Source organism: Balaenoptera musculus, chromosome 15 (genome assembly GCF_009873245.2).
Source record: "Balaenoptera musculus isolate JJ_BM4_2016_0621 chromosome 15, mBalMus1.pri.v3, whole genome shotgun sequence".
Classification (NCBI taxonomy): domain Eukaryota; kingdom Metazoa; phylum Chordata; class Mammalia; order Artiodactyla; family Balaenopteridae; genus Balaenoptera; species Balaenoptera musculus.
The window spans coordinates 84,585,916-84,612,004 of record NC_045799.1 but is presented as its reverse complement, the minus strand read 5'-3'; the positions used below and the strand labels follow the sequence as shown (position 1 = coordinate 84,612,004).

General features: G+C 57.0%; 1 protein-coding gene across 8 annotated transcripts in view; it reads right to left on the bottom strand.

Moving 5' to 3' along the window:
• The window catches only part of TNRC18 (trinucleotide repeat containing 18), an 85,145-nt gene that overhangs the window by 18,471 nt on the left and 40,585 nt on the right, over window positions 1-26,089 (bottom strand). For 7 of the 8 annotated variants that reach the window (XM_036826026.1, XM_036826019.1, XM_036826020.1 and 4 more), the window contains 7 exons: window positions 20,747-20,922; window positions 20,070-20,206; window positions 19,767-19,895; window positions 18,004-18,175; window positions 16,231-16,591; window positions 11,161-11,436; window positions 6,417-6,671 (listed from right to left, as the gene is read on the bottom strand). In XM_036826026.1, the coding sequence (XP_036681921.1) occupies window positions 6,417-6,671; window positions 11,161-11,436; window positions 16,231-16,591; window positions 18,004-18,175; window positions 19,767-19,895; window positions 20,070-20,206; window positions 20,747-20,922 (1,506 nt within the window). The remainder of the gene's footprint in view (window positions 1-6,416; window positions 6,672-11,160; window positions 11,437-16,230; window positions 16,592-18,003; window positions 18,176-19,766; window positions 19,896-20,069; window positions 20,207-20,746; window positions 20,923-26,089) is intronic. The other variant, XM_036826022.1, reaches the window with a different exon arrangement.

Genomic DNA, 26,089 nt, shown 5'->3' with positions numbered 1-26,089 from the left:
GCCCCCACTTCCCACCCACCCACCCAGCCGCCCTGGCCACCAGGAGGAAGGCCACAGCCCAGCCCTCCTGCAGGGGACCGCGTCACCATGGGAGGCGCTTGTGAGCGGCAGACCCTGCTGGCCCCTCCCATCCCAAACCCCCCCTGGCTACCCAGACTCTGCTCCGGACCCCTCACCCCAAGAGCATCGTCTGGGAACGTGAAGATTCCTGCCTGGGCACGTGTGAGCTCCCCCGCTCCTCCTGTGCCTCCACAGGAGTCCCAGAAGCCAGGGCCTGTGAGCCGGGGAGGGCCCACATCTGTAGGGGCAGCAGCTCTAAGGGAGGAAGGTGGGAAAGCCCGCACAAAATCCCCGAGCCCAGAGGGGCCTCCGCTCTGCTTCCTGGTGCCACTTCTCAGAGCTGGGAGGTCCCTGGCACACACTCCCCTTTCTAGAGGACAGGCTTCCCCAGAACCCACACAGCCCTGGGGCCCAGCCCCTCCCCTCACCCCCGAAGCCGCCCCTTCCCACAGCCGGGGGGCCCACTTCCCTCTGCTGCAGGGCAGCCCTGAGCCTAGGGCCCAGCTCCTGGGCTCCTTGAATGCACAACCTCTCACCGGGATCCGCTGTCCTCTGTCCTCTTAAACCCCCAGGTCTTTGCTCCTGCTGGCCCTCTGCCCAGAGCACCATCTCTCTCCTGACCTCTACCTGGACAGCTGCAGCCTCCTTTCTGAGAAGACCCACTCTGCGCCCTGGGGAGTCCTCTGGCCATCCCTCCATCACCACAGGCACACAGCCCACTGCAGAGGTCCCATCTGTGTTTGTCTATCTCATCCTGCTCTGCCCCCAGAAATAGATCCCCGAGTTCTCCTGGAGCCCCCAACGCTGTACAGCTCAGAGCCTGGCCCAGAGCTGGTGGCCAGGGAAAGAATCTAAACGGGGGAGTTAATGGTGCTCCTCCCCGTGGGGAGAATGAGGAGGGCCTGCCTCCTCCAGGCAGACCCCGGGGATGAGATGTCCGTGACAGCCCTGTCCTGACCACCCCAGCGAAGGACTTGCCCTGGGTCCCAGAGCAATGAGCTGGGAAGCCAGGGCTGGACCCCAGGCCTTTGGAGCCTTGAGCAGCCAGCAGCCTGGCCACAAAGGCTCCTGCGGGATGCCCAGCCCCATCACCCCAACAGATGCAGCCGCAGTTTCAAGGGTGGGGCCGGGAGGAGGGCGCACGTGCAAAGCTTAATGATCCTGTTAATTAATCTTTTGTTAACAGAGCTGCGGGGGGGAGGCAGCTGGGGGCTTTCGTGGCTAATTAAGGTGCAGGCCACAAAACACCACCGGCTTTGCCAGTCCTGCTTTTGGGTATGACAGAATGAGACCCCACCTGATGACAGCCGCCTGCAGAAAACCTAGATGCACACAGAATACTGCAGGTACCTGCAGAGGGGGCCAGTACAGGACAGTGCCCAGAGCAGTGACCAGGAGTGGACACTTGCTTGGAAGAGGGGAGGGTGGAGCCTCAAGGGTAAGATGGCGTCAGAAATAAATATTTATGAGACCCATGGGGCAGCACGAACGGTGCCTGGCACAGAGGAAGCGGGCTCTGTCAGGGTCCTGCGGTGGCGACAGGCATGAGGCCCGGAGAGAGGGGAGGATCTGCCGTGGCCTCGCTGCGGGACAGGACGGAGCAGGGAGTAGAACCCGCGTCCTTGACTCCCAACCAGCGTCCTGTGCAACTGCCTCCTCCCCAAAAAAACAGGCAGTAAAGGAGGAACAAAGGAACAAAAAAACAGACCAAAAAAAATAGACAAAAAATAATGAAGAAAAGAGAAAAGACACAAACAGATGCAAAGTCAAGGGATAAAAAAAGACATACGATATGAACAGAAACCAAGGAAGAGCTGTAGGGTCTATACAGACATACCTCACTTTATTGAGCTTTGCAGGTACTGCATCTTTTTACAAATTCAAGTTCTGTGGCAACTCTGCATCAGGCAAGTCTATCGGCGCCATTTTTCCAACAGTGTTTGTTCACTTCATATCTCCGTGTCACATTTTGGTAATTCTCACAATATTTCAAACTTTTTCATTATTATTATTATATTATATTATTATATTTGTTATGTTATATCTGTCATCAGTTACCTTTGGTGTCACTACTAAGACTCACTGAAGGCTCAGATGATGGTTAGCAATTTTTAGCAATAAAGTATTTTTTAATTAAGGTATGTACCTTTTTTTTAAACATAATGCTACTGCACCCTTAAGACTACAGTATAGTGTAAACGTAACTTTGATACGTACTGGGAAACTAAAACATTTGTGTGACTCGCTTTATTGTGATGTTGGCTTTATTGTGTTGGTCTAAACCCACAATTATCTCTGAGGTATGTCTGTACTTTTATTGGACAAAACAGATTTTAAGATAAAAATCTAGAGACAAAGAAGGACATTTTAAAATGATGAAATAGTCAATCCATCAAGAGGACATAAACAAATGTGAACATAATCCAGAAACATAAAAAAGATTATACACCATGACAAAGTGGGATATATCCCAGGAATGCAAGGTTGATTTGACATTCTTTAAAAAAAAAAAATCAATGTAATACACCGTATTAATAGGATAAAGGATAAAAACCACATGAACACAACAACAGACACAGAAAAAGTAACTGACAAAATCTAACATCCCTTCATGATAAAATCACTCAACAAATGAGAAATAGAAGGAAACTTCCTCAACCTGACAAAGGACATCTATGAAAAAATCCACCACTAACATCATACTTAATGGTAAAAGAATGAGTGCTTTCTCCCTAAGATATCTAGAGGGCAGGAAAAAAAACCAAACAAGACAAAGATATCTATTCTCACCACTTCTATTCAATATTGCGTGGGAGATTCTAGCCAGAGCAATTAGGCAAGAAAAATAAAAGGAATACACACTGGAAAGGAAGACATTAAAACTATCTCTATTTGTAGATGACATGATCTTGTATATCAGCGGTCCCCAACCTTTTTGGCATCAGATACTGGTTTCATGGAAGACAATTTTTCCACGGATTGGAGGGGGGGATGATTCAGCCGGTAATGCGAGCCATTGGGAGAGATGGGGAGCGGCAGATGAAGCTTCGCTCACTCACTCGCCCGCCACTCACCTCCTGCAGTGCGGCCCAGTTCCTAACAGGTTGCGGACCAGTATCGGTCCACCGCCTGAGGGTTGGGGACCCCTGTTGTATATAGAAAATCCTAAGGAATCTACTAAAAAGCTTTTAGAATAAATGAGGTTAGCAAAGTTGCAAGACACAAGATTAATTTACAAAAATCAATTATATTTCTATACATTAGCAATGAATACTCCAAAAATGAAAAGAATTCCATTTATAATAGCATCAAAGGGAATACTTAGAAATAAATTTAACAAGAGAAATGCAAGACTCATACAATGAAAACTACAAAACATTGCTGAAAGAAATTAAAGACCCAAATAAATGGAAAGACATTCCATGTTCATGGACTGAAAATCTTATATTGTTGAGAAGTCAATACTTCCTAGTATTATCTACTAATTCAACACAATTCTTATCAGAATCCCAGATGGCTTTTTTGCAGAAATGGATAAACTGATCCTAAAATCCATATGGAAATGCAAGGGACTCTGAAGCACCAATCTTGAAAAAGAACAACAAAGATGGAGGACTCATACTTCCCAGTTTCAAAGCTTCCTACAATAATTCTCACAGTAATCAAGATAATGTGGTACTGGCAATAAGGACATATAGATCAATGGAATAGAACTGAATGTCCAGAAATAATCCTTCATATTTATTTTCAACTGTTCAACTGATTTTTGACAGGGGCGCCAGGAGCATTTGATGAGGAAAGAACAGACTTTTCAACACATGATACTGAGGCAAATGGATCTCCACATGCAAAAAACCCCTACATCACTCGCACACAAAAGTAACTCAAAATGGATCACAGACCTAAATGTAACTCTCAAACTATAAAACTCTTAAGAGAAAACAGGACTAAATCTTTGCGACCTTGAATCAGGCAATACTTTCTGACATATAACACCAGAAGTACAAGTGACATCAGAAGAAATAGATAAATTGGATTTCATCAAAATTAAAATTTTTTGTTTTAAACACTATCAAGAAAGTGAAACAGGGACTTCCCTGGTGGCACAGTGGTTAAGAATCCACCTGCCAATGCAGGGGACACGGGTTTGATCCCTGGGCCGGGAAGATCCCACATGCCACGGAGCAACTAAGCCCGTGCACCACAACTACTGAAGCCCACGCGCCCTAGAGCCTGTGTGCAGCAACTACTGAGGCCACATGCTGCAACTACTGAAGCCCGCATGCTCTAGGGCCTGTGTGCCGCAAGTACGGAGCCCGCATGATGCAACTACTGAAGCCCGCACGCCTAGAGCCCGAGCTCCGCAACAAGAAGCCACCGCAATGAGAAGCCCGCGCACCGCAACGAAGAGTAGCCCCCACTCGCCGCGAATAGAGAAAGCCCGCGTGCAGCAATGAAGACCCAACGCAGCCAAAAATAAATTTTAAATTTTAAAAATAAATAAATAAATAGAAGAAATGGGAAGTGGTTGAAAATTATACCCAAAGAAAAAGGAAGTAAGGAAGGAAATAACAAAGAGCTGAAATCAGTAACTTCTAGCCACACTGATCAAGAAATAAAGAGAGGAGAAACAAATTATCTGTATCAGCAATGAAAAAGGAAACATCACCACAGACCCTCAGGACACTGAAAGTATTAAAAGGGGAAATTCTGAACTCTCTGCCAATACGCTTGACAATCTGGATGAAACGGATGTTTGGGGCAAGTGCGGAGGCCTGAAGGCTCTGGGATGGCTGGTGCGAACGGGTGGGGTGGAGGCTGTGGACAGGACGATGCTTTCTGAGCAGCCAGTCTGAGGGTGGAGGGCCAGACAGGTGCAATCTGTCCAGAGGGCAATGGGAGCCAGTCAGAGGTCCTACACAGAGAAGTGGCCTGGTCAAGTGTGAGCTCTGAGGAAAAGCCCTGCAGCTGCTTCTGCGTAGAGAACACCCAAGAGGGGTAGGCCTGGATGAAGCCAGGCCCGAAGCCCCCAGGGGACAGTGGCAGAACATGGGGGTAAGAGAGAGGGAAGGGAGAGGAAGGAGGCAGGGCAGGGCCTGGAGCCTGGTGTGGACTCCGGGGAGACAGTGAGATCACCCCAGAGATGGGGTCTCGGGAGGTGGTGCAGGCCACTGGGAATGGGCTTTGGTCCTGAAGCCTGTGGAGTGCATGAAACCAGGGCAGCTGGGGGAGGCCTGGGGGGCAGCAGGGTAGCACCCAGTGCCCATTCTCCTGGCCCCAGCCCCTGCCAGGAGGGCCTCATGTGTACCGCTTGAGGCTCAAAAGAGGGCAAGGGGGCCGGAGAAGCCAGGCCAAGGACCTGCCCCTACTGAGGCCAGGCGAGCGCACAGCCTGAACACACACAGGACCATCTCAGTCTCAAACACCAACCCCAGGTGAAGGTGGGCTGGGTCCATGTTGGGAGAGTTGGCCCCGTGAGAATGGGAGTGGGCCCAGGAGAGGGTCCCAAGACGTCTCTCTGTCCCAAGAAGGCAAGGATATGATTGGAGATGCAGAAAGAGGAAGCGGGGCCAGGACAAGGCGGAGCCTCCTGCCCGAGTGTTGGTGCCGCTGCCTCTGTCTGCCCACCCAGGCCGTGGGATGGTAAGCCTGGCTCACGGCGACCCAGCACCTGGCCGGCCACCCCCACTGATGACCTCCTGCAGGCTGCAACCCCAGGCCCCGGGAGTCCCTCCCTGTCTGGGCCAGTGCATCTCACTGAATGAAACCCCTCTACTGCCCCAAGTGTAAAGAGCTTCCCCTTCTTCCAAAAGGCTGCATGGCCTGTTCCTTCCACCTGCACCTTGATTTCTTCTACGTATGCTTAGCCACCTCCCACTTCTCGGTCGCGGCTCAACCAGAGTGTCGCCAACCCGGAGTGGCCTCCCTGACCCCCCAGGCTGGATCAGGGGCCTCCCGTGGGCTCCCACAGCCCCGCGGGCTGCAGATCTGAGGCCTCTGCTTCCCGGAGCTGCCTGACGAAGTGGGGGGATCGGGCACCTGACGTGGGGGGATCGGGCACCTGACGTGGGGGGATCGGGCACCTGACGTGGGGGGATCGGGCACCTGACGTGGGGGGATCGGGCACCTGACGTGGGGGGATCACGTGCTGTTTGCTTCAACAGTGAAGGTCACTGCACAGTTGTGGAGACCCCTCACAGGGAGTGGCAGGCCACAGCCGCCATAACCAGCGCCCTCTGCTGAGGACACGGCTGGCCCAGGAGGCAGGGCTCCCAGCTTATCTGAGCCTCGGATGCCCCATCGGGAGGACGGGGCAGAGGTACCCAACTCCCTGCAGCCCATCCGCTGGTACTTACCCATCAGGCTCTGCCGCTCCTCCTTCTTGCGGGCTTTCTGCTTGGCCTCCAGCTGCACCACCGACAGGGACGGGCCCACGGTGGGGCTGGGGAGGGCGCTGGCGGCGAAGCGGGCCAGCAGGCCCAGCCCGCTCTCCTCCAGGCCTGGCGACAGGGCCCGCTCCCGGGCCCCCAGCCTGAAGCCTCCGGCGGCCTCGTCCTCCTCCTCGTCCAGCTCATCCTCCTCGTCGTCCTCCTCCTCCTCGGAGCTCTCATCTGGCGTGCAGAAAACAGGGAGCGAGTCAGAGCCCCGGCCTGAGCCTGCGCCACCCCCCACCGCCCCCCCTCAGCTGGGGCGCCAGCGAGGGGGGCCTTGGCTCCAGCCCAGCTCCTCACTCCTCGCCAGCCCACAAGTCCCCCCGATGGCCCGGTGCCCCCATCAAAGCGAGCCCAAGACCTGGGCATCCTGGACAGCCCAGAGGTGGGCATCGGCTTTGGGAGTCGAGTGTGTTTCTGCAAGGGGAGCACCAGCATGCACCTGTGCTGCGGGTGGGGGACGGACACACGGACAAGGACTGGAGACAGCGCTCTCCACGGTCTCACGCGCACACGCGCACACACACGCCCCGACGCACAACATGAAGGCTGGGGAAGGGGGCGGGGGGGAGAGGAGGAAAGAGGCGAAGGCGGGGCAGAGAGGGGAGGGGGGGCCCTGGGGGCTCGGGCTGAGGCTCTGGACACAGGCACCGGGGGGCAGTTTCACCAGCGGGAGCCCTGGCGGCTGGCAGCAGGAGAAGGTGGAGTTTGGTCTCTTCTTGGGGGGTGGGGGGCTCCCATGGTGGAAACCCTGAGCAGGCTCTGGGCTCCAAAGTTGACTCCCAGCAACACGCCCGCACTGGGAAGCCTGGGGCAAATCCCCGGCCCTCTCTGAGCCGCTAGTTTCTTATCTGTGAAAATCTCATCTCATCGCAACCCAGGGAGCCACAAGCGGGCTACGCCTCTTGACCCACGGGAGCAGGAAGGGGGCAGGGGGCGGGTCCACTCGGCTCCGCGGTCAGGGGCTCAGGCAGCAGAGCAGGATTCGAACCCAGGGCGGGCTGGCTCATCACCCACAGTCTAGTGGAAAGAAACTAAGGAAGCCCCAGCCTGTCTCCCTGCTTGAAGAGAGACAAGCTTCTCCCCAGAAACTGGCCCTACCGCCCGAGGACCTGCAGCCCTGAGCCCAGCTCGGGCCATCGGGACAAAGGAGGGGCGAGCCGTGGGCCCAGCGGCCACAGCAGGGAGGATGGCGTTCCCTGCATGTGAACTAAGCCCTCACCAAAAAGAGAGCCCTTCTGCAGGTACAGGCTTGCTTCCTGCCTTCCCAGGGACACAGCCCAGCCAACCCCACAAGGGCGGCGGGTGGGAGGGCGCCCAGTACCTCTGTCAAGGAGCCGCCGAGGGACACCTGCCTGTCTGCCCAGGGCGCTGGGAGTGTGAAGGTGGCTCTGGGGCCGCTGGCCAAGGGCAGGGCCGGGCCAGGCTGGAAACAACTCTCCAGCAAGAAGAGGCTGGAGGAAAATGAGCCGTCATCTCTCCGTATCGTCTGGGGGCAGGGAGTCTGGGCGCAGAGGGGGACAGGCCCTGGACGATGGCCAACTCCACATTCTCCTGCCAACGCCCCAAGACGCCTGGCTGCTGGGGTGCAGCTAGCGGCCGAGAGCGGTGGCCCCAGCGGTGCCTGTGAGGACAGGGTTCGGTCTGCCCACTCATCCGAGGGAGCCCTCAGCGAGGGAAGCAGACAAGAGCTCAAGGAATGCCCGAAGGGAGTCGAGAGAGGAAGGAGGCAGAGAGAGAGCAGGTTTGTTAAGAGCAGTGAGAAGACGGAGACCCGGCTCCCAGAGCGATGGATGCAGCGGGATGGAGGCCAGCGGGGCGGGCAGGCGGCAGGCAGGCAGTGCACACTTGCGATCCATTCACATTGCGGACGTCACGTGGCTCTGTCTCCGCCCAGTGGGCCACAGCGGCAAAGCAGGCTAAGTGTAGGCAGACTGTAGGCAGCGCCCGGGTCCCCCACCTCAGGCAGGCCCCCCACCCCCCGGGGCTGGCCGAGCTGAGCAGGGGGGTGGGCGGGGGGCTGGCTGGGGTGGGGCACGGGGTTGGACACGGGGCCAGCTTTCCCTTCTAGAGGTGGCCCTTCCCGGGGCTGCTCAGGTGTGGGGACTCCAGAACTCTCTCCTGCCCAGCATTCTCTATCGGCGGGGTTGGGCTGGCTCTGGGTTTCTGGATGTCTGGAATGTCCACATCGGATCCCAGAAAGCCAGCAACGGCCCCCAACCCAGCACCCTGAGGTGGAAGAATGGCTGGAAAGCAGAAGGCCGAAAAAAGGTGTGCTTTCCAGGAAATGCTGATGCGGGTAATCGTGGTCTCCTGAGGCCCTCCCCGCCCCCTGCTCCCGAGAGCCTGACAGCCTGCCAGGGCCGCCTCCGACGGTGGCTGGTCTGCTCAGGCCGGGGTCCGAGGGCTAGGGGCAGCGGAGGGGGTCTCAGGACCAGGAAAGCGTTTCTGGAGGTGTCCACACCTAAGGCGACAGAGTTTGCCAAGGGCAGGGGGAGAAAAAGTCCCAACAAAGAAACCCGCGGAAATGCAGAAAAACTTTTTTTCATAGAAAAAACTCTTGGCTCAGTACGTGGGGTTGGCTGTTGTCACTCGGTTTGGTTTTCCAAAACCCGATCCATAAATGCCAAAGCGATCCGCTGCTGCCATAGCCGATGGGGGCAAACCCCGAGGAGGGGGGGAGCAGAGGGGACACAAAGAAAAGGGTTTTGCCTACCTACGGAGCAACGAGCCAGGCTCGGACCCAAGCTCAGTGACCCGCTGCGCCGTCTGCCCTACTCCCAGCCTTCGCTTTGCGTCCAGAGTGCAGCGTGAGAGCAAATGCAAGAGACCAAAACAGACATTCAAAGCATCATGGGTAGGGGTCAAGGGTGAAGGTATGGTCAAGCTGCTGGGGGAGAAAGCAGACACACTAGAAAAGCCAAGCCAATTAGGTGTTTTAGTACCAGATGTCAGTAAGGCCCTATTACCCAAATATCCCTTTCAAGATCTGACCAGCGGTCTGGGTGCAGTGGGGACCCCCTCCCCTCGCCCCCTGCACTCCCCCTTATCTGGGCTCCGTCCGCTGCTGTGTCTGGCCCTGGTTTGTGGGACCCTGGCTCCCTCTGCCCATTCTGGGCAAAGGGCCCCTCACTACGAGATCTGCGGGGCTGCCTGCTTCTCTACGGGGTCTGGGCTGGAGCACGAGAGCTCCAAAACTTGGAAGCTGGAACTCTGGCTTTAATAGGGGGGAGGAGGCATGGGGGGCCAGCCCAGAAGACGGGGAGAGGGGCATGGTGAACTAGCCAGACTGGTCCACAGAGGCCCAGGTTGGGGGAGGCCTCGGAAGACGAGGCCGGCTGGAGGGCTGGTGGCCCGGGTTGTACGTGCTGAGGCACGGCAGCAGCACCGGAGAACGAGAGCCCCGGGAGCACCCGGCCCCCGTCCACGTCGTCTCCAGGTCACCCAAAATGTACCCCAGCCAGAGCGTCAGGGTCTAGGCTCTGACCCCCAGGTGCTGCTACCCAGGCTCTGGGATCCCTAAAGGGGGTCCACCCTGAAGCAAATCCAAAAGCAGGGCGAGAAGCACTTAAGGAACGGCTGGCTGCCTCGCCCCCCCCCCCAACCAGGACATTTGTGACTGGAGGTCCTGGAAGGCTGAGACACTTCTAACCCAGAAGCTGAATTCTGACGTTAGGGAAATGAGAGCCAGGGCGCTCACAGAGGTCCCTGAGGCCAACCCCCTCTTCGTGAGTGAGCTTGAGAGCAGACGAGCCTGGGACTCGCAGTGAGCTTTGCCCCCCAACACGGCAATGAAGCCTTTTGAATTTCACAACAAAACTCAGGGACAGCAAGTGGTCTTGACCCTGCACTGCCTACATGCCCTTCGAAACAGAAACATGCGTTAGAAAATGAGTGTTTGCAAATATTTTTTAACCACTGTTGCGTAAGAATAGAGCTTTAAGAAAACAAAAGACAAACAAGCAGCTTAAAAAAAAAAGGATGAAGCTGGAGGTGAAAGCAGTTGACTTTAAACCTGAAAAATGAAAGGCATGCCAATAGCTACCAGGGATATTTGAATAATAGAGAGAGCGCAGACTGCATTATTCCATCTACCCCTTCTGGGGTAGGGGTGGGGAAGGGGGTGAGGGGGGCAGGAGGAACAAAATGAGGGAAGCGGCAACCTAATGGTCTAGTCAGGACACAGCAAGAGAGACAAGGCACACGGGTTTAGTTAAAAATGAACTCGATATGTTTAATAAAGCTTGGTATTACCAAAATCGAGGTACAAACATCAAGTCACACGCCCACACGACAGAATTCCGTTTACAAAATGTCCCCGGGGAGGGAGGCCTCCAAGGGCCCCTCCGGGAGGACCCACCCAGGCCTGCGGTCCAGGCGGCAGGGGAGGCGAGGGGAGGGGACAAGAGAGGAAGACTAAAAACAGTCCGTATAAAAGCTCAAAAAGAGCCAGCCAATGGTCTTATCACAATGATACAGGTACAAATAAAAACAAAAACAAAAAGACTCGGGCTGATAAAGCAGGCTACGCTGCCAAGAACCAGACAGCCGCCCTGGCCGGCCATCCCGGCGGCGCCGCGGCCGCCCTCCCCGCCTCGCTCGCGCTCGCGCTCGCACTCACTCTCTCGCTAGGACACACGGGAGGTACTGTGTGTTTGGAGCTAGTAACCTTGGTCAAACGAGTCCTCCGAGGAATCGCTGAAGGAGGAACGGGCCTCGACCTCTTGAAGCAGCAAACAAAACGGCTGCTTCCTGCCGGCGGCCGGCTTGGGCTTCAGAGTCCGGGCGGCCGCCAGGCCCCTCTTGGTCAGCTTGGGGCCGCCGGCCGGCTTGCCGCTCTTCGCCACCATGCCGCACAGGATGGAAGATGTCAGTTTGGAGCCGGAGGGGCCTTGGGCAGCCCACTCGTCCTTCAGGAATTCCTCCTCTTCCTCTGAGTCCGTATCTGCAGTCAAAGTAGTTTTTAATAGAGATAAGTCACAGAGCGCCGGGGGAGGGAGGGGGCTGGCGTCTTTCTTCCATTATTCTCAGCGCTTTTGAGAACAATCTCCTACTCGCCAGACAGAGAGGTCCAGATGCCGACCGGCCGTGGAACCAGCCGAGTTCCGCCGCCTGGAGCCCTCCTCCCGGCCCGGGCCTCGCCTCTCCCCCGCGGGGCCTCTGAGCTGCAGGCGTCTTCCGTGGGTTTGGACCCAGGCTCCTTCTGGGCCGGCCAGCATCCCCCACCACACGGCCACTCTCAGGAAGGTCTCTGCCCCGGGCACAGAGATCACCGCCAAGTCCTGTCTACCCCACGGGACTGCAGCCGGCCCAGGGGCCCCTTGTGGGGAGGGACGAGGCCTAGGAGGGGAAGGGCTCAGAGCCATTCTTTCCCAAAACACCAGCTCCCAGTGGTGTGCAGGGCCAGCGGGCGCAGGCTCACGATGGCGATCGCGCACGCCCGTGCCCAGCCCCCTGCTCAGCAATGTCAGGACGGCGGCTTGAACAGTTACGCCAAAGAAACAGGCACATGATATTGCAATGATATCCGGGCTGCTGTCCCCCCACCCTTTCCCTATCAGAGAACCAGGTTAACGGTACACTGCCGCCGGCTTCCCACAAGTCTCCAGCCTTACTATACGGGCGAGGCCTTCCTGAGAGAGATCACCCAGCTCTGGGGAAGGGGGCTGTCAAACGGGCACAGCTCTGGCCCCTACCAATCCCACCCCGGACATATACCACTTTGATCCGTTTTACATGTACAGCTGTTAAGCAAGATTTCGTCGGATGGAAAGGCTCTGCAGTCAAAGACTGTGGTCCCTTGATCTGGTAAAATCCACCCCAACCATGGGCAACGTTAATGGACGCAGCTACAGCTCTGGCACACCAGCTCTCTCCAAGTCCAAGAAAAACTGTGTGTGTGTGTGAGGTGTGCGTGGGTGTGTGTGTGTGGTAGGTGTGTGTGTGTGTGCTGTGTGCGTTGTTTTTGTGTGTGGCGTGTGTGGAGGGTGTGGGGGGGGTGTCTGGGGGGATGTGGGGTGTGTGTGTGGTGTGTGCGTGAGTGTGGTGTGTGTGTGCGTGTATGTGGTGTGTGGTGTGTGCATGAGTGTGGTGTGTGTGCGCGTGTATGTGGTGTGTGGTGTGTGCATGAGTGTAGTGTGTGCGTGTGTGATGTGCGTGGGTGTGGTGTGCGTGGGGGCTGTGTGGTGTGTGTGTGGTGTGTGTGTGCGCGCGTTGTGTGTGGTGTGTGCGTCTGTGGTGTGTGTGTGGTGTGTTTGTGGTGTGGGGGGTGTGTGTGGTGTGCGTGGGGTGGGGTGTGTGCATGAGTGTGGTGTGTGTGTGCGGTGTAAGTGTGTGGGTGTGGTGTGGGGGGGTATGTGGGGGGGGTGTGTGTCTGCGGTGTGTGTGTGTGTACGTGTGTGGTGTGTGCATGAGGATGGGGTGCGTGTGTGGTGTGTGTGTGTGGTGTGTCTGTGCGCACGTGTATGGTGTGCGTGGTGCGTGTGTGTGGTGTGCGTGTGTGTGGTGTGTGTGTGGTGTGCGTGGGTGTGGGGTAGGGGGATGTGGGGTGTGTGTGGTGTGTGGTGTGTGCATGAGTGTGGTGTGTGTGTGGTGTGTGTGGTGTGCGTGGGTGTGCGTGTGTGCGTGAGTGTGGTGTGTGTGTAGTGTGTGGTGTGTGTGTGGGTGGGGTGTGTGTGGTGTGTGAGTGTGGTGTGTGGGGTGTGTGCATGTGTGTGGTGTGTGTGTGGTGTGTGTGTGGTGTGTGCGGGGGTGTGGTGTGGGGGTGTGGTGTGTGTGCATGGTGTGTGTGTGTGGTGTCTGTGGTGTGTGGTGTGCATGGGTGTGGTGGGGGTGTGTCTGTGGTGTGTGTGCGTGTGGTGTGTGTGAGTGTGGTGTGTGCGTGTATGTGGTGTGTGGGGGGTGTGGTGTGTGGGGGGTGTGTGCGTGTGTGTGGTGTGTGCATGAGTGTGGTGTGTGTGGTGTGCATGGGTGTGGTGTGTGTCTGGGGTGTGGGGGGGGTGTGTGCGTGTGTGTGGTGTGTGCATGAGTGTGGTGTGTGTGTGTGGTGTGTGTGTCTGGCGTGTGTGTGTGGTATGTGTGGTGTGCGTGGGTGTGGTGCGGGGTGTGTGGGGTGTGTGCGTGTCTGGTGTGTGTGCGTGTGTGTGGGGTGTATGTGGGATGTGCGTGTGTGCACGCGTGTGTGTGCGTGTGTGCATGAGTGTGGTGTGTGCATGTGTGTGGTGTGTGTGGGGTGTGTGTAGGAGTGTGGTGTGGGGGTGTGGTGTGTGTGCATGGTGTGTGTGTGTGGTGTCTGTGGTGTGTGTGGTGTGCGTGGGTGTGGTGGGGGGGTGTCTGTGGTGTGTGTTTGCGTGTGTGGGGTGTGTGTGGGGGGTGTGTGGTGTGTGCATGAGTGTGGTGTGTGCGTGTGTGGTGTGTGTGTGGGGGGGTGTGGTGTGGGGGGGGGGTGCGTGAGTGTGGTGTGTGGTGTGTGGGCGTGTGCGTGTTGGGGGACAGGGGTCCTCTGGCTGCCTCCTCCAACGTCCATGCTTTCCACTCTAAAACCCCAACTGCAGGATGGCCTGACGACTCTGGGGAGGACACAGACGAGCCTCCGCCCGGCCCCTGGCCACAGCTCTCCCGCCCGTGTACTCCATCCCGTCCTTCCTGAGGCCACATCCCAGGCTGGAGGCATGCGAGCGTCAGGACGACCAGCTTGGCTTCTCCCCAGAACCCGCCAAGCATGCCACCCAACCCCTACAACCCAACGTGGAAAAGCAAGAGAGCAGCGTGCTCTCTTCCCACCTCCTGCAGGCGCAGCACCTCTCTGCTGGAAACACCCCGACCTCTTCACGACCGTGCGTGCACTCTCCGCGACCGCGAACAGCAAAAAAGCCAGAGTAGAAAAGAGAGACACGCTCTCTCCACAGCCAGCTGCGTATCACGGCCATCAGCTAACCGGAGACACGCCTTCCGACCTCCCCGTGGCAATGATAACCCATTTCTCTCACGGGGACAGCGCAGTTTTAGACAAAGGCCTAACAGGTAGACCCGCACGTGGACCGCCGGCTTGCACGCATGCGCACATCTGCTGCAGGAGACTCAGCAGCTCGGAGGCCTCAGCTTCCCTCTGGCCTCTAGCCTGTACCCCGCCACATCCACCTGCGAGTGGAGAGGAGTGGAGGATTCTCCCAGCAACCCGCCGGGCCACAGCCATCGACCACTGTCCCCTGAAAGATCAGAGGAGCAGCAATCCTCCCCCACTCCCTCTTCAATATTCCAAAATGAACAGAGAAAAGCCCTTCCCTCCTCCTTCAGGGCTGCAAGTCCCTAAAACTGGTCCACAGTGGCCAGGGGCCTGGGCCGTGCTGCTTGGCTCACACCCACCCGAACCCGAGGGCCGGGAAGCTTCGGCAATCGAACACATCCTCAGTACCCAAGGCACAAAAGGAGCTGCTTGCCCCAACGCCTATCTGAGCATCAACCCTGGAGACCTGGGGCAATTAAAGCCACGAACCTTAAAAATAAACCAAAAAACCCCCAGCAGCAGCTTAACCTCATGCCAGGTGCCAGGTCCAGCTCTTCTCCCACGTGAGCTCACCTAGGGCTGCCGAAAGCCCCCTGTATCTTAACTCCAAATCCATAAAGACTTTCTTCACTGTAACCTTAAAGGGATCCTTTTTTACACTTCACATTCAACACCCCCAACCCCGTGAACTCGGCAGAGCCAGCTCCACGCAGTCAACAATGAAAAGGCCTGCCACCCCCTGACGGCCTGGGCTCGCCTCAGAACCAACCCCGCTGACAGGGACCAGGAGGCAAGAAGCCCCTCCCCGGCCTTGCCGCAGCGGGCACAGTACCGATACCCACCCATCCTGGGCACTGCGCGTTCCGCCCACAAATACTTACTGAGCACCTATTACATGCTAGACGGCGGGCTTTGGGCCACCAGAGGCCACAGAGAGCCGGCGGGGCGTCGGAGTTCATGTGGGGGGCAAGGCTGCCCGGCTCCGGAAAACCACGCTCCCGGAGTTCCCAGAGAAGCAGCTCCAATGCCACAGGCTCCGGTTAAAGCTCAGTCCCTCAGTCCCACCAGCTGTTACGTTTCAGGGGCCCGAAAGCCGCCTAAGGCCGGCGGCTGCTGTGCGGACAGCGCACAGGCCGCGCCCATGATGGCAGGACGTCTTGCACAGTTGAGGCGGACAGACTGGGCCTGACCCTGGCCCGACCTCAGGATCTATCCTCGGGAACAACACGGTTTAACCACTTAGAGGACTGTCGCAAAGACAAAGAGAAATACCGCCCAGACAGCTCTGGCGTGCGCTCCATAGACGCTGTTCTCACTAACACCGGGCCCGAGGATAGACAGCCGCCTGCGGGCCGCGGAGTCCGGGTCATCTCTACGGTTCTCACGACCGGCCGCTCTAGACCGAGAAGCGGCCAACTCTGTGGTACACGGCCTCCACACCGACGGCTTTCGGGCACCGAAAGGGCGGGGGGGGGCTTCCGCTCCCACCCGCCCGCCAATCACGAGCACCCACCAATCATAGGTGGCCGCCCAGCGCGGCGCCCGCCAATCACAGGCACTTCCGCTTCCGGCCTGGGCGGGGCCCGCACAGAGGCGGAAAATAGACCTTCGCGCTTTCAAGGCCGAGAGAGAGGCGGGAGAGAGACCTTTCGAGCTTTCGAGGCTGAAAGAGGAGGAGGAAAGAGTAGGAAGGAGAATAAGAGCGGCCCTGAGGCGGCGCGGCCCGCTACTTACTGTAGGAGTAGCTGCTCACTTCCGAGGCGAACGGGGAGTGGGCCGACTTGGGCTGGCCTCTGGCCTTGAACCCCACCTCCATCTTCCTGGCTTTGGCGGCCCTTTTGTGTTTACCTTCTCGGGAGGCTTTCAGAGACAGGCTGAGGCCTTTGGCCAGCGCCTTCCTGTCCTTGCCCAGCAGGCTGTCGTAGGGCGTCAAGTACCTGCTGCAGACCCCACTCGTCTTTGATTTCCCCCCAGAAGTGTCCGAGAACTTGAAGGGCGACTTCAACTTGTCCTGCTTTGTGAGGGAGAGGGCTTTGTCCAGCTTGCTTGCCAACTGCTCCTGGTCGCTGGCCATCTTCTTCTTCTTAATCTTTAGCTGGAAAGGGAAGTTGGGAAGTCACAGGTTAAGACGGTTGACCAAACACTGGGTCTCCATGCATGAGCTTTGACGAACCCCAGCTCCTTCTCCCTGCCTCTGTGGCTTCTGGCAAGTCGCTTAACTCCTCTTAGCCTCAGTTCCTCTACTCTGTAACATGGGGGTAATTATGCACAGGCATCAGTGGGTTGTTCTGAAGACGAACTGAGAAAAGGCACATGAAGCACTTATTAAATAGCCGTCACTGTGGTTACAGTTATCAGTGACATGGGCATTGCCACTGGCTCTCCATGGCGCTACCTGGTGCCTCCTAGGGGAAGCGCTCGAAGCAAGCACTGCTGCCGCAGAGTGGGAGAAGGCGGCTGGATTAAGGGAGGAGGGATGAACCCAAGATGGAAAACCCAGATCACAGCACAGCTGATCTGCTTATCTCAATCGCCTAAAGCAGGTGATGAAGACGGCTGCACAGCACAGCCTGAATCAGCCCATCCAGCTAAATGGGCTAAAGCTGCCGAGAAAATGCCTTGAGTGTGCCCTGGACGCCTGAAGCAGAAAGAACGATTAGAGATTTCACAGATAAATTCCTGCTTGCGCGTCTCTCGTCCGCTGTAGTCCTTTGTTGTTGAAACCTGCCGTTTCAATGGCCCTCATTTGAACACTTTATCGCTATTTTCTTTAATCAGGTAACAATTCGTAAGGAGAGAAAAGTTGGGATAGTGTCAATGAAACCACAAAAGTGTCCTTCACAATTCAAGAGTACAGAGGATCCTGACGTACAAACTGGCTCTCTCCCCTCCGCCTGGACCCAGTGTCCCCTATGGGAGTCCTTCCCTCTGACTGCGAGTCAACCAAAACAGCCCCCTCCCACAGGGCTTTTACTGGGAGGGATGACAAGGTGCGTAAGCATTTAGCAATGAGGGCCTTAAGTGGATGATTTCAATGCTCTGCAGAAAGAAGAAAAATCAAGGTGTTGGCTCTCACCCCCTTACCTCAGGACAGCTCACAGAGGAAATTACAATGGCATCAAGCCCTTGTTTCCTCAAACTACAGAGTGCTGAAGCTGCTCATTAAACTCTTATACTGTGAAACAACAGAGTAATTGCATTACTTGGTTAAGAACTTGCAGTCTCTCTTCTCGGCTTCAGCACCGGGTCACGGAGCACACACACAGAGCTCCACCTGAGGCTGTGTTACTTTGGTGGTCTCTGACCTCCCCTGAGCCTCACTTTCCCCCTCTGCACAGTGAGGAACATTGGCGGAGAGTCGCTCTGGCACTAAGGCAACCACCTCCACAGTTTCCGTGCAGCAGCAGGGCCAGCAGGCCTGCAAAGGGAGCGTGAACTCCGGCACCCCCTCCAGACCTTCCGCCCCAAGCCGGCAGCACACCTGGAAGATGGGGCGGGGCCACTGACCTGACTCATGAAGTCTGAAGAGGCTTCGTGCTCGTCCCAAGGCTGGCTCCTCCCCCTGGCTTTCCCGGTCCCGCCGAGGGCATCGTGGTCTTCCTCAGGCCCCTTGTGTCTCTTCCTCATCCCTGCTCCCAGCTCATAGTCGTCCGAGGTCAGCAGGGGCTTGCCGCTCAGCCTGAAACCCAGATGCACCACCGGTCAGCGCCCCGGCCAGGCAGCACTCACGGGCTGGGGGTCCGCCCTCGTGGCCCTGAAGGGTGGGCTCTGGATGTCGACGCACAGACCGTGACGACAGAGTGACGAGTCTGGGGAGACGGAGCCTCTAGCACTATGGCGCCGGGATTCTGGGATACTTGTGAAGGAGGCAGAATGAGAGTTTAGTGGGGAAAAAAGAAGAACTTCTCGAAAGCAGTGTATCCTCTGCTGGCCTCTTTCTCTCTCGTGCTCCTTCACATACACACTCATACACATATCTTTACACCGTCAGATACCTCCGTACCAAAACATGCCAAGACCAAGGATCAGGAATGCCACGGAAACCCACCAGGATGGGAGGGGGATTAAGATCAAGAGCTTCTGTGAAGGAAGAGCCGCTGGCTGGTCTCCTGTACCCCTAGGAGCGTAAGCAGTCGGGCCATGGTCCTGGTCCGAAGGCCTCTTGCCTGCTCTAAGCTAAACCCTCACAAGTAATAATAATAATTTTTACTTGGTACTACGTGTCTTGTTCCATGTCTGTGCTTTATACTTTAACCACAAAACAATGCTTTGTTCTATATACTGCTTTTTATAGATGAAGGAACTCGTCTATAAAAGCTAACACCTGGCCCAGGATGACAATAAGAGGCAGACCTGGGACTTGAGCAGGAGGTGCATCCACTTCCGGGGTCCACACTCGTAACCAGCGGCTCTGCGTGCCAGCAGCCCCAGCCTCTGCTCTCTTCCCCAGGAGCTGCTCTCCCCCCCTGCTCTCCCTGTGTGGCTGGTGACAGGGTATTTCTCCCTCTCTCCATCCTCTCATCAGTCAGGAACATCCAAGAAGGTTAAATGCAAGATGTGGGGGCCCCTGGGGCTGTCTTCCCCTGAGAAGAGCTGTGGCCGCCCCACTGCCTCTCCTATGCCTTTGAAGGTACCCTGTGGCCCCCTCTGCTTCCTCAACCAAGCCCTGGTGTCCGCCTGCCCTGCTGTCCCAGGCAGAGGTGCCCTCCAGCCCCTGCCCGTTCAGCTTGTGCTACTCCCAGACGCCCTGGGAGGACCGCAGCACCATTGCTCTCCACACCCGGCCCGGAGGGAGAGCTCTCGTTCCAGCCACACGTGGCACCTGCTGCTCCCCGGGGAGCCTGTCCCCAGAGTGCACGGAGACGGCGGCCCCGGTCCCAGGGAGCGGGCTCGGGCACAACGAGCCAGGAGAGCGGGAGTGACGCTGTCCGGCACAGAGGGAACCAAGCAAGAGCACGGCGCGGCCCTCCGCAAAGAGCAGCTCGGGGATCAGCCCCTAGCCGTGGTGGAAGCAGGTGCCGCAGGAAGACGGGCCCAATGCTTGGGTGACACTCGACACGCTGGCTGGGGTGGGTCTGCCTGTCCATTCCACGCTCGCCCTCCTGGCCTGCCCGGGGCAGCGTGCCATGCTGCCCACGAGCCGCCCATCCAGGTGGGTCAGAGCCTGAGGGACGCGAGGTCCCCGGCGCCCACACAGGCCCCGCGCAGGCCCGGGCTCCTCCCCTCCGAGCTCTGTGCCAGTCCCCGACCCACCGAGGGGCCAGCCTTACTTTCCGCTACGGATGCGGCTCTTCCCTCTCTTGCGGGGGGGCGACAGGGCGCTCAGGGCGTGGGTCCGTTTCCGCGGCCTGCCAGGGCCTCTGCGTGCCAAGCTTCTATGGGGTTCCTCGCGCCTGTCCCTTAAAGAGAATCACACGCTTGGCTGTGCACCCGGGGGGTGGCGGGTCGCGGAGAAGGGACGCACGGTGCGCACACGTCACTCGGGGCCACGCACACCTGGCGGCCTGCCTCGGCCGCCCTCCTGAGCGCGGCGCCTACAGAGCCCAGGCCGCGGGCCGGCGGGGCACACTCACTCGGCATCGCGGCGCCTCTGCAGCTTCGCCAGCTCGCGCTGCTTCTCCTTGTATTGGCGCTGCACCTCCGCCAGCCGCATCCGGAAGTCCAGCTCCATGGCGTCCATGCTCTCCAGGGAGGACTTCATGGCGTACATCTGCGGGGAGGGGCGGGTGAGGACGCCGTCCTCGGCCGGGGTGCGGGACCTCACAGCGGAGACCAGGGGCCCGGGTCACACCCAATTTCTACCCCTCACGAGCTGTGGCCTTGAGCAAAACGGACTGCCCGTCTGCACGCCAAGGACCGAAAAGCCAACTTCGCAGAGCTGTGTCCAGGCCGAACTGGCCCGTAAGGACGGCTCAGGCAGAGCTGGCTGTTGGATCATCTGTCGCGGGCACAGGGAGACGAAGCCGCCTGCCCAAGGCCCACGGGCAGCAGGGGCGCAGCCAGGTCTGCTCTCCCTGAGCCCTCAAGCTGTCACCCACGGGAGGCACTCTTGACACGCGATTACGTGATAAACCGAGACCCGGGAAGAGGAGACAACTTGCCCAGGACCACCCAGCAAACTGGTGGCGGAAGCTGGGTGCGGAACAGGCCCTTCCGAACGCAAAGCCTGCCAAGGCCCAGGAGAGGTGGCCCCTCTGGGGGCACCCCGCGCCCCCCCCCAGCCCCCCAGGCCTGGCCCGGGACACCTCACCCGCTCGTCCTTCTTCTGCATCCAGCTGTACTTCTTGTTGGGGTTCAGCTCCCGTGGAAGCCGCAGGTTCTTCAGCGGGTCCACGAAGGGGCCGTCCAACACCTCCTTCAGCATGTGGCTGCTGGCCGCCAGCAGGCTCTCCAGCGAGGGCCGCACCGCTGGGCCCCGCTCCACACCTGCGGGAGGAGAGACGTGAGCCCGAGCCCCCGGGGGCCGGGCTCACAGGCACCACAGCCCACCCCTCAGGCCCCCAGCAGGAAGAGGACAAGGCCCAGAGCAGGCTCATGGATGGCCTGAGGCCACACAGGCCCCCGGGATGCTGATGGCCCGCGGCCTTCCCCCCCCCCCCCCCCCCCCCCCCCCCCGCCAACCCCGCGGCCTTTCCCAGACACCAGAAATGGGCGCCGAGTGAGAACAGGTAAGAGTGCGGGGCACATGGTGCCGTCCTGTTCTTCACAACACACTTGTACAGACTCACAGAGAGTCAACAAAGGCCGGCAGAGCTGTTCTCTAGAACTGCGCTTCTCTTTTTGCTTATCTGTCCTTAAAATCTTCCATGAGGAATATGCATGGTTTTCATGATCAGAAAAAAAGAGCCCCCGGACTTCCCTGGTGGCGCAGTGGTTAAGAATCCGCCTGCCAATGCAGGGGACAAGGGTTCGAGCCCTGGTCCGGGAAGATCCCACATGCCTTGGAGAGACTAGGGCCGTGTGCCACAACTACTGAGCCCACGTGCTACAACTACTGAAGCCCACGCACCTAGAGCCCCTGCTCTGCAACAAGAGAAGCCACCGCAATGAGAAGCCGGCGCACCGCAATGAAGAGTAGCCCCCGCTTGCCGCAACTAGAGAAAAGCCCGCGCGCAGCAACAAAGACCCAATGCAGCGAGAAAAAAAAGAAAAAAAGAGCCCCACGATAAGTTTTATAAACTGTAAAAGTAACATGTGCACATGATAAAAACCACAAACCAAGCAGAGGGTGTGACGAAACAAAAGCCTTTCTCCTCCCCAAAACACAGGTCCCTCCCTGTGGCTGGCAGGTGGTTCCAGAAACTTTTATACGTATTCAAACGTATGTAACACACAGGCATCCTTTATAAATATAAAAATGGCATCAATCAATCAATACCATATCACACTCTTTTTTCTACTTAAAGTCTTTTCACATTAGCACAAAAATACCAACATGTGTTCACATTATAGCTTGAGCCTTACAAAAAGTGCCATTTCTGTAAGTCGAAAACACTAGAATATCAGCAATTTTATATGGCCAAAGGGAGCAACAGTAGGCTAGAATTCTCTTGTACTGATGAGTTTTAATTTATCTAAATGATCCCCATCCCCCACTGATGGCATTTAGGTCGCTCCTGATTTTTTTTGTAGTGAATGGGTAGGCATCGTGTTAGGAAATATGCTGCCTGTGCAATTAACGTGATCAAGGTATATGTGTTTATCTTTGATATACATTCCAAATGCCCTTCAAAGAGATTGAACCAGATCAGGATCTCAACAATGGTACCTGAGAGCCTATTTCTCCACAGTCTTTCTACTAAAGTAACATGAGTTTTCATTTTCCAATGGATGTTTTCTTTGTGATCTAACACATAATCCATTTTTGTGAATGTCCTACATGTCCTGGAGGGAAAAAGTGTATTCCTTACTACCAACTGCACAGTTCCCTAAAATCGACAATGCAGTTAACAACTGCACTGCCCGGATCAGGGCTTCTGAACCCTGGCGCCATGCACATTTCCATGACTGTTCTCTGCTGTGGGCGGCTCTCCTGGGCATCCTCGTAGGGTGTTAGCAGCGTCCCTCACCTTTACCCACTAGATGTCAGTAGTACTCCCCGCAAGCTGTCACAACCAAGTGTCACCGGTGGCCAGTTCAGAGTCACTGGTTTTGCTTTTCTGTCTTTACGGACATTGAGGCCACAAAGCAGAGAACCCCTTCAAGGTCCTCCGAGCTGTAAGATCTCTTAGTTGCTGGGGAGGGGTGGGGGGGACCTGCTCCATCACAGAGGGGACCAGAGGGCGACTCCGTCACCTCCTTCACCCTCCGACACACCAGCTTTGCAGGGGCCCCCCAGGACTGACAGCCCAGGGCAGCCTGATGACCCGAGGGCAGCAGCTGTGGGTTGAACTGTGTGCCCCCAAATCCACGTGTTTAAATCCTAACCCTGATACCCCAGAATGTAACGTCTTTAAAGACGGAATCAAGTTAAAGTGAGGTCTTTAGGGTGGGCCCTAACCCAATGTGACTGTGTCCTTATAAAAAGGGGACATTTGGATACAGAGACACGCAGAGGAAGACCATGGGAGGACACAGGGAGAGGACGGCCACCCACAAGCCAACAAGGAGAGAGGCCTCAGAAGGAACCAACCCAACCCTGCTGACACCTTGATCTAGAACTTCCAGCCTCCAGAACCATGAAACCACACACTTCTGTCATTCAAGAACCCCCCCCCCGACCCCCACCCTACCCCACCCCACCCTATCTGTAGTATTTGGTACAGCAGCCCGAGCTGACTAATACACCAACCTTGTGGCTTTACCAATGTGGAGGTGACCTGGAACAGGGGCCCGACGCGCACTGGAACCCCCATGGGACCAGGCGTCAGTCACAGAGGCTACGGCGCTGCAGGGCGGGAAGGACGGCCAGCACGCCAGGGGACAACCAGGTTCGCTGACTGTGGGCAGCTGTGTGCGGAGGAGGGGCAAAGCGGGAGGGCTGGTGGCTCCAGGAAGCGACACGGGCTGTGGGAAAAACGCTAACGGGCCCAGGAGCCTTGGGCCTGCTGTACGAACCGGGACCACTCACGGCCCAGCTCTGTACAGAACATGCAGGGGACCGATGCTCAGTGTCCGTCAGCGACCGTCGAAGGGAGAGGGCCACCGGGGCCCCCCTCGCCCCTGTGGTGCACACACCCCTGCACGCCGGTGCCTCCGGGGGCACGTTCCAGCCCCGACGCCGCCCCCAGCCCTGGGGCCGCAGGCGCCACTGCAGAGCGCTGAGGGCATCCCAGACATCCACCTCAAACATCTGCGTCCGCACCAGCTGCTGGGCTTCCCCCACACACGCTCCCCGCCCCACCTGCCCAGCTCAGAAACTGGAATTCTCGTCTTCCAGCGGCTCAGGCCACAGCCCTTGGCGTCGTCCCTTCACACCCACGCTCAGCCCACCAGCAAAGCCTGCTGGCCACACCCTAGCTTCCACCCAGAACCCACCTGCTCCTCGCCTGTGCGCCCCTCCCCACCCTGGGCCTGGATGGAGACGGGAGCCTCCGCCTGGGTCTCCCCACCTCCGCCCTCACCCCTGCGTCCGCTCTCCACACAGCCCACAAAGGAATCGCACGTAAGTCTGATCCTATCAGCTCAACTCAAAACCACCTTCCTACGGCCTCTCATTTCACTCCAAGTGAAAGACCTCCCCGGGATCACCCCTCACCCAAGTTATCCCACGGACCTCCTCGCCACCACCCTCCCCTTCCGGCTCTGCTCCTGCCCCTGGCCTCCTTGCCTTTGTTCTAACATGACACACACAGTCACCTCAGGGCCTTTGCACTTGCTGTTCCTTAGGCCTGGCATGGTTTTCCCTAGAAGAATCTTCCTCCCCCACCTATCAACAGGGGCTTCCCTGGCCATGCGCTGCAGGAGACCATCCTTCCCACCCCTGCTCTGTCCCCTTCCCGGCCTTTTACCACCAGACCACCTCACCAGTGCTGAGGGCTGCACGCAGATGGCCTGGCTCACCGCTGGCCCCCAGCACCGAAACGGTGCCGGGCACACAGTAGGAGCTGCATGAGTAGGTGGATGAGGTAGGAGTGTGAAAAGGGGCAAGAGTGTGCAGAGACCCCCAAACCGGGTGACCCATCCTTAGCCCCCTCCTTTCCAGATGCCCCTGGCCCTCTGTGGTCTCCACTGAAAACCCACCAGTTGGTAGGATCAAGAGGGTTTTCATTTTCTTCTGGGAAAAAAAAAAATTTTTTTTTTGTACCAAACTATTTAAATGAGAGAAAAGAAACAATGAACTTTAGAACAACAACAACAAAACAACAGATGCCTGAGGCGGGGTGGGTGTCACTCGTCCAAGCTTCCTGGAATGGGGCATTTGACCATGACAATGAAAGAGCCTTGAAAATATGGCCTGGTTCTGGCCCAGCAATTCCACCCCTGGGAACAAATCCCTGGGAAAACAGAGGTGTGGACAAGGATTTTTCTTCAAGAGTAATCATCACATCATTTACAGCAGCTAAGAAAGGAAGGAAAGGAGGGAGGGAGGGGGAGGGAGGGGGAGGGGGGGAGGGAGGGGGAGGGAGGGAGGGAGGGAATAAAAAAGGCAAATGAAAATGCCTGACAATCTAGGATTGTGTCATTGTAGGCTGTGGCCTCCACGAGGCAGAAAACTGTGTAATCCCTAAAAAAAAAGTTTTAAGAACACACAGCTTTGAGAAATGTTTAATAAAGCATATACTAAGTGAAAAAGGCAGGTTACAGAGCACTGTTTACAAAATGACCTTGATTTTGGAAGTGTGTGTCTGCGTAGGAGAAATTCTATTGGAAATACACCGAAAAGTCCGGCGCTATTATCTCCTCCACAGCCGGGCCCGGGCCCCTCCTCCGTGCCGCTTCTGGCCCGAGCGTGGGCTCGCGAGGCTGTGCCTGACCCACAGCCTCTTCACACACGCCTTGGAGCACCTCAGTTTCTATGTCGAATGTCAGCGGTTTTGTGCCAGCCCAGAATTCACGGCCCCTTCTGCTGAAGGCACGCCATTCCCTCTGAGGACCGCCCCTCCCTACACCCTGCAAGTGGCTGCCCCCCCATCGAGGGCTGGGCATCATCAGCCTGGTCCCTCCCATCTCCTGGGCCACAGGGTTTGCTTCTGCAAAAAGCGGGAACCCCAGTCAGCCAACCATTGAGACTGCATCACAGCATCTTTGCCAGAGCTACGTGGAAAGGGGTGGCCTCTTTTGTGTGTCTGCTGAGCTGAGCAGGCCCATGGGCTTGGGAGAAAGTATCAGTGACCCCCATAAGGACAGTGGGCCCACCTTGAATGAAGCCAACAGAAAGAAGTGAAACAAGGGGGGTGGGGGGAGACAGGGAAGAGGGAAAAGAAACTCCTTGGTTTGAGCACCTGGATCCAGCCATACCTGAAATATCACCTAATTACTGACATACTTCGGTTCCACAAGCCAATAAATTTCCCCTGACTTTTTCTAACCAGTTAAAACAAAACTCTTGGTCCCTCACAACCCAAAGCACCCTGCTACTAGAAAACTCACCACTGACAGAACAAGCAGAAATTTCACCACTAAGAAACCCAAAGACTGGCTGCACAACAAT